The sequence below is a fragment of the Taurulus bubalis genome (genome assembly GCF_910589615.1).
Source record: "Taurulus bubalis genome assembly, chromosome: 1".
NCBI lineage: Eukaryota > Metazoa > Chordata > Actinopteri > Perciformes > Cottidae > Taurulus > Taurulus bubalis.
The window spans coordinates 1,220,655-1,229,010 of NC_136589.1; the positions used below are offsets into that span (position 1 = coordinate 1,220,655).

Sequence of the window (8,356 nt, forward strand, 5' to 3'; positions counted from 1 at the left end):
ACACAGCAACGCTGAGAGGCGTAAACACGCCGGTCCTTATCTGACCTCTGAGAGCAATTAAACCCACAAACACTGTGAACACTTCAACAACAGGAATAATAGATTATAGAATAGATTAGAATATAATATAATTCATCATAATAGAATGTAGTATAATGTAATGTCAGGTAATGTAATAAAATAGAATATAAAGTAATGGAATGGAATAAAATATAATATGTCCATCCATTATCAACCGCTTATCCGGGGTCGGGTCGCGGTGGCAGCAGGTTCAGCAGGCCGACCCAGGCTTCCCTCTCACCCGCAACACTTTCCAGCTCATTCTGGGGGATCCCGAGGCGTTCCAAGGCCAGCCGGGAGATATAATCCCTCCAGCGTGTCCTCGGTCTTCCCCGGGGTCTCCTACCAGTTGGACGTGCCTGGAAAACCTCTAATGGAGGCGTCCAGGAGGCATCCTGACTAGATGCCCGAACCACCTCAGCTGACTCCTTTCGACACGAAGGAGCAGCGACTCGACTCCAAGCTCCCCCCTGATGTCCAAGCTCCATACCCTATCTCTAAGGCTGAGCCCGGCCACCCTGCGGAGGAAGCTCATTTCGGCCGCTTGTATCCGAGATCTCGTTCTTTCGGTCACGACCCAGAGTTCGTGACCATAGGTGAGGGTTGGAACGTAGACCGACCAGTAAATGGAGAGCTTTGCCTTCCGAGGAGGCAAACAGGACCACATCATCCGCGAACAGCAAAGAGGCGATCCCGAGACTCCCAAACCGAATTTTCTCCTCCCCCTGACTGCGCCTAGATATCCTGTCCATGAAAGTCAAGAACAGGACCGGGGATAAAGGGCAGCCCTGGCGGAGGCCAACACCCAGCGGGAACGTGTCTGACTTATTTCTGAGGATACGAACACAGCTCCTACTAAGCATACAGAGACCGGATGACCTGTGCCAACGGGTCCGGCACCCCATACTCCCGCAGCACCCCCCACAAAAACCCCCGAGGTACCCGGTCGAAAGTCATCTCCAAGTCTACAAAGCACATGTAGACTGGTTGGGCAAACTCCCAGGACCCCTCCAGTAGTCTTGCGAGGGTAAAGAGCTGGTCCACTGTTCCACGGCCGGGACAGAATCTGCACTGTTCGTCTTGAATCTGAGGTTCGACAAGCGGTCGGAGCCTCCTTTCCAGCACCCTGGCATAAGCTTTTCCCGGGAGGCTGAGCAGTGTGATACCACGATAGTTTGAGCACACTCTCCGGTCCCCCTTCTTGAAGATGGGAACCACCACCCCGGTCTGCCAGTCCATGGTCACTGTTCCCGACCCCCATGCGACACTGCAAAGGCGTGTCAGCCAAGACAGCCCAACAATGTCCAGCGCTTTCAGCATCTCAGGGCGGATCTCGTCCACCCCCGGCGTCTTGCCACCAAGGAGCTTTTTGACTACCTTAGTGACCTCTGCCAGGGATATGGGTGCATCCACCCCAAGGACTTCAGGCGCTGCCCCCTCTCCAGGGGACATGTTGGCCGGGTTTAGGAGTTCCTCAATGTGCTCTTTCCACTGCCTGACGATGTCCACAGTCCGGGTCAGCAGTTCCCCCCCCCCCCCCCCCCCCCCCACCCACTGAGAACAGCCTGGGGTAGGCCCTGCTTTCCCTTCCTGAGCTGCCGGATGGTTTGCCAGAACCTCCTTGAGGCCAACCGAAAGTCCTTCTCCAAGGCCTCCCCGAACTCCTCCCATGCCCGGCTTTTAGCATCCACGACAACGACAGCTGCAGCCCTTCTGGCCTGCCGGTACCTGTCAGCTGCTTCAGGAGAACCCTGGGCCAGCCAGGCCCGAAAGGCCTCCTTCTTCAGTTTGACAGCTTCCCTCACCTCCCGGTGTCCACCACCGGGTTCTCGGGTTGCCGCCACGACAGGCACCGATGACCTTCTGGCCACAGCTCCTAGCGGCTATGTCCACAATGGAGGCTTTGAACATTGTCCACTCGGATTCCATGTCCCCAGCCTCCCTCGGGATGTGTGAGAAGTTCTTCTGGAGGTGGGAGTTGAGGACCTCCCGGACAGGATACTCTGCCAGACGTTCTCAGTTCACCCTCACTACACGTTTGGGCTTGCCAGGTCTTTCTAGCCGACTCCCCCGCCATCTTATCCACCTCACCACCAGGTGGTGATCAGTTGACAGCTCTGCTCCTCTCTTCACCTGAGTGTCCAAGACATGCGGCCGCAGATCAGATGATACGACTACAAAGTTGATCATTGATCTCCGGCCTAAGGTGTTCTGGTACCAGGTACACTTATGAGCCACCTTATGCTCGAACATGGTGTTCGTTATGGACAAACCGTGGCTAGCACAGAAGTCCAACAACAAAACACCGTTCGGGTTCAGATCGGGCAAACCATCCCAATCACGCCCCGCCAGGTTTCTCTGTCATTGCCCACGTGAGCATTGAAGTCCCCTAGGAGAACTATGGAGTCGGCAGGCGGCGCCCTTTCCAGGACCCTCCCACCGACTCCAAGAAGGCCGGATACTCTGAAATGCTGTTCGGTGCATAAGCACAAACAACCGTCAGAGCCTTACTCCCCGCAACCCGTAGGCGCAGGGAGGCGACCCTCTCGTTCTCCGGGGAAAACTCCAACACAGCGGCGCTCAGCTAGCGAGGTGACGTTCCACGTCCCTAGATGCGAGTGAGGTGACGTTCCACGTCCCTAGAGCTAGTCTATGCTGCAGGCGACGGGCTCGCCCAGTTTCCTGCCTGGCCCGCCGCCCGGTCTGCATAGCACCTGACCCCGATGCTTCTCCCTGCGGGTGGTGAGTCCACAGGGTTGCTGGTCCATGATCTTTTTTTCAAGCTGAGCCCGACCGGGCCCCATGGGTGATAGCCCGGCCACCAGACGCTCGCCGTCGAGCTCCCCTCCTGGGTCTGGCTCCGGGAGGGTGCCCCGGTTTTCTTTGTCCGGGCGAGGTAGCTTCATTCCGTGGGCCGTAAATCATCAGGGTTTTTTGAACCGCTCTTAGTCTGGGCTCTCCCCCGAGACCTGTTTGACTTGGGAGACCCTACCAGGGGCTGACGCCCCATACAACATAGCCCAGGATCACTGAGCCACTCAAACTCCTCCACCACGTTAAGGTGGCGATTCGCGGAGGAGATGGTTGGTTCATGCACTCCATAACGCCACAAAGACCTGATCCCCCCCTCCCCCCCACTAGAAGAGGGATATAATTCATCCGTGGCTTCAAAAACCATTACATTTATAACTTCAGATGAGAAAGCACAAAATGTTAATGCCAAGTTAGGAACCTGCATTGACGGCGTATGCATATGTACCGATGGGGAGGAGAAGAGAGGAGCAGAGGATGTCATGGGAAGGCCGCAGTCTGAGCTATAGCTGCATAACTAGGGGCTGGTCCAAGGCAAGCCTGAGCTTGAATGTAGAGGATGTCTCCCTGACAGATGGAAACCGGGATGGACAGGGTTGTCAGCCCTTTCCACATCTTCCAAGAGGAAGAACTCAAGCAAGCTACAGACCTGATGATTAGATTTCCGTGCAATCCTGAGGAAGTAGAGCCGTAGTGCCGTACAAGGTTTAAAAGAGCCGACCAAAGCTACTCCACCTGGTTTGGAGGGCCTTGAAGGGGATCTGAAAAAGACTACAACAACACACTGGTGCTGAAGGGAGGCATACTAGGGTACACTGGAGGCTATGGGCACATTGGCTTTGGTGACCCAGATCATTATGGAAGCAAGAGAGGGCAGAGGAGACCTGGCGGTACTGTGGCTAGATTTTGCCATCGTCAATGGCTCAATACTACACATGCTGGTCAAAGTACTGTGGAGACACCACGTAACCCAGAAAGTGAAAGACATCTGACTGCTTCAGGCTGGAAGTGAAGGTAATCACCATCTCGGTGACCCTCTTCATGCTGCGTTGTTACCGGGTTCCCCTGATCAGGTTTAGAGCAACACAACCACCAATCAGAGCCTTCACCAAAGACATTGCACTCACAACAGCAGTGCCAGGAGCCAGGTGGAGCTACCAGGGGAATTTTCAGAAGAGGTCCTGATCGTAGTTCTGAAGGGAAGTTTAGCTTCATGGTGAGAGAAGATCAAATCCTGTTCATCACAAAGAAAACAGTAAAGAGCTTTGGGTAGGTCTTTAACTGTAGCCTGAAGGACATAAAGGCTTCCAGTGTTGGCCGGAAGGCCTGGTTGATAGCTTTGTAACACTCAGCTCTGGCAGTCCAGCTGGTATAAGATCGGCTGAAGCACAAGGCCATTCCTGGAAGTGTGGCAAAGGCATTGACTCGGTAGCTCAACATCAACCTGATACTACACTGTCATCGGGAGAAGAAGAGGCCGAAGCTGATGCAAGAGGAGGTGAACCGTGCAGTGAATAAAGAGCAAATGAATAGAAAAGTGGGCATGCGACAAAAGCCTACCTGGATAAAGTGGGAACAAGCGATTAAGCAGAGGGAGGATCCAGCACTTGATTCATTGTGTCTACAATGAATCTCCAGCCCATCCAACCTGTTCACATGGGACGAAGTAGATGGCGGACAACAGGAAGAAATCTGTAGCACTCAAGGTGTAATATACAAAATACTGAAAGAGACATGTTGAATATGATATGATCTGTTTCTCAGATAAAAAGTCACTGAACAACTTTGGGTACATAGCAGTGTTGTAAACTATAGAGTTCAGTAGGAGGTTCTTGTGTATAGAAATATACCCCCTTCAGAACCCCGGATGCTCCAAGAAGGGGAACCTTGAACAAATCCTGGGAAGCTGCTCCAAAGCACTGGACAAAGGGAGTTTTTCCTGATCCGGGACAGAGATGTTATGTGTACAGATTGTAAAGCTCTCCAAGGCAAATTTGTATTTGTGATGTTGGGCTATAAAATAAACTGAATTGAATATCACTGGAGACACAAAGAGCGGCCCAGAGGTCCGCTCTTCTTGTTGGAGCTAACTATGCAATGGCAGGAGAGTGGAGAAGAGATGCAAGACAGGAAGAGGGCAAAGTACGAGGAGCCGGTGGAGGACGGCCACAGGAAAGGTGTATATGTCAGTGGCATGTCATCCCTGACGGACGCTCTTTCCTCTCCCTGGACATGGCACCTTCCTTGGAGTAGTGTAACAATGTATACAACAAGCTGGTGAATTTCTCTGATTAACTAAACGTCTACATGAATGCAGGCCATCCGTGGGTTTTGGGGGGTTCTGTGAAGGCCAGTGGTTTGCTAGCCACGGGCCTCCCTCTTTGCCACAGTTTGATTTCCATCCGGTGTGATACTTAAGCTGTGTCATTATCATCAAGCATCTGCTACTTCGGCTGCAAACAAAGACATCTCCTTTACCTTCCTGCAACAAATGGGACGTGGCCTTCCTTCACCTCCTACATCCGCCCCGACCTCAACACAATACTTGTAAATCAAGCTCATTAAAGCCTTACAATACCTAGCCTACAAAAAATAGCATACATATAACTGGTTTAGTGTTATATTCATGTCATTTCTGGCATTATTAGTCATAGAGGTTGTCTAATAGCATGAGAGAAATGTCCCTCATATTCTCTTGAAAGCTACTTCTTGCCTTCTATTATTCAAGTGAATCTTTTCTCATCGCAGTATAATGCTATTGCATTCCAGTCTGAATCACACAACCGCAACCCACTGATATATTGGCTTGTCGCAGCAAAAATTACTTTAGGCCAATCCCGTGCCGTAACCATGTTCTCCCTTTACTGGATTATTGTACCCTGGCTTAACGTGACCGTCTTCCATTTCCCAAAAAGAAAAGAAGGTCTGAGTTGGCCTGGTCAAGATTGACCCCAACCTATCCTTGTTTGTGGTCTAACTTGACCCCAACCTATCCTTGTCTGTGGTCTAGCTTGACCCCAACCTATCCTTATCTGTGGTATAACTTGACCTCACCTTTCCTTGTCTGTGGTCTAACTTGACCCCTGCTATCATTTCCAGGGTCTGTTAACATCCCACCATACTTTACTGTGGTATATTTAGACACGCACTATCCTGTTCTGCGGTCCATCAACACCCTACTCTATCCTTTGCTTTGTTTAACTTGACACCTCTTAACACTAGTTTAACATAAATGTATGCATGCTCAACCTTACATCCCATACACTTTCTCTCATGGCACTTTTTCTATTTTGCTTCTTTTTTACTTTCTTTTAAATGTAAAATAGTCAATAAACACGATATCATCTAACATTAAGGAGGTGTATGCCCCAGTAAAGCAGATGAGACGAGGCCTTTGGGTTTCAGGGCCCCATAGGTTGACTAAGTTGGTCACTTGTTGTTTTCTCTTTTGCTGACGAGTTTAATGAAATCCATGAGGGCTCAACATTCTGATAAACAATCTCAAACTGTGAACTACAGTTCATTTAAAGTCAGGTAACTGAATGAATAAGACTTCCCAATGCAGGTCAAATGATAAATCTGTTTCTAAAAGGTGGTTTTTGTGAGTATCGTATGTTTGGAAGTTTATTTTTCTTATTTTACATTCTCAATGGATGATTTAAATGTGACATATATAACTCTTGGTGGGTATGTAGAAATTGAAAAATACAGATATCTATATTTTGTAATCATGTTTACAATGTATATTATAATAATCTGCAGTAATTCTACTATTGTGTGCATAATAGTGATTCACCAAAACCTCCATGAGCCAATGTACATTTTCATTGCAGCTTTATTAATCAACTCTGTTCTGTTCAGCACTGCTATCTACCCGAAGCTTCTGGTCGACGTGTTATCTGAGAAACAGATCATATCTTATCCTCTGTGTCAATTTCAACGCTTTTTATTTTATACTTTTGGTGGTTCAGAGTTCCTCCTGTTGACTGCAATGTGTTACGACAGATACGTGTCTATCTGTAAACCTCTGCGGTATCCAGCCATCATGAGAAACACCAGCGTCGGGGTGTTCTTGGCGTTGGCTTGGCTCGTGCCAGCTGCTCAGCTCTTCCCTTCGTATCTACTGATCTTGAACAGGAAACTCTGTAACTTCTCTCTGAGGGGAATCTTTTGTAACAACTCAATCGATATACTTCACTGTGTGAGGTCCAAAGTGATTCCTGTGTACAGTGTGATTGTTTTGCTTAACGTATTGGTTCTACCTTTGCTCTTCATAGTTTTTACATACACAAAGATATTCATAATAACCTATGGAAGCAGCAGAGCAGTCCGGAGCAGAGCTGCACAGACCTGTTTACCTCACCTGCTGGTCCTCATCAGCTTTTCTTTTTTCTGTTGTTATGATGTTATTATAATTAGACTAGATTCTAACTTTCCAAAAACTGCTCATTTCATAATGACTTTGCAAGTTGTTTTGTATCACCCTCTCTTCAACCCGATCATATACGGAGTGAAAATGAAAGACATTAATGAACAGGTCAAGAGGTTGTTGTGTCAGAGAAAATGATCTGTTGTATCAGTGATAATAACCCAGACAGGGCTGCTGTGTCTCCTAAGAAAGAAAAACTGCTTTGTGAATTATCGTTTGGAGAGAAAAGTATTGTGAAGTGGATTTCCGTTGCTTTTGATGAATAACAAATCAGTTTAAAATGAGTCAGCTTGAGTCCTCGTCGTGATGTGAAAAACACACAGAGCTTCACCCGGAGACGGCTGTTATTGTCCGATGAGAAACAAGTTATGTTGTTGGGTTTTGGTTTTGCATCAATTTGAACTAAACCATGATATTTTTACTAAAACCGAAACAAGTCGTGTTGCTTTGTTTGTTTCAAACAGTTTTAAACTGTTTCAAACGTGTTCACACTATTTTAACTGTGACTGTAATCCAGGGGGAATATCCCTCCAAACCTCACTGTGAGTGAAGTTATATGTGGATGTGACGTAGAGACAGCGTTGGGCAGTATTAGAACATATAGACACGTTAATAACACAATATTATGTTCTTTGATTCTGTATCGATCCTCAAAAATACTGTTTTGACTTTTAATTCATAGTTCACATGCATAGATTGGTCGTGATGTTGAATGTTTCAGGGGCGATGATTAATGTTCTCACAAAACAATAAATATAACTAGAAAATTTCACAAGAAATTTTGAAAGTGTGGCTACTACTGCCGTAAGACGTCGCAATATGTATACATTACCGGTAGTGAGATGTGTTATTGAGGTAACACATCTCTCAATAACACAATAACCTCAATAACCTCTGCCACCTTCAGAATTATCAGATCAAATGACTTTCTTTGAGAGGGTGAAAAACGTAGTTTTTTACACAATGAAAAAAAAATCCTTAACCGAAAGCCAAATAAAAAAAGAGCCAATCAGACTTCTTTTATGGGAGGAGCCTAATCGGATTCATTGTGTTGTC

The 8,356-nt window shown here is 47.7% G+C and overlaps 1 protein-coding gene across 1 annotated transcript; it reads left to right on the plus strand.

Annotated features, from left to right (window-relative positions):
- Positions 1 to 6,520: 6,520 nt before the first annotated feature.
- LOC306742829 (olfactory receptor 13C2-like) lies at positions 6,521 to 7,438 on the plus strand (the record flags this gene model as incomplete). Its single annotated transcript, XM_079225262.1, has 1 exon — positions 6,521 to 7,438. One exon carries the CDS (start codon positions 6,521 to 6,523, stop codon positions 7,436 to 7,438), a length of 918 nt encoding a protein of 305 aa, XP_079081388.1.
- Between the last annotated feature and the right edge of the window lie 918 nt (positions 7,439 to 8,356).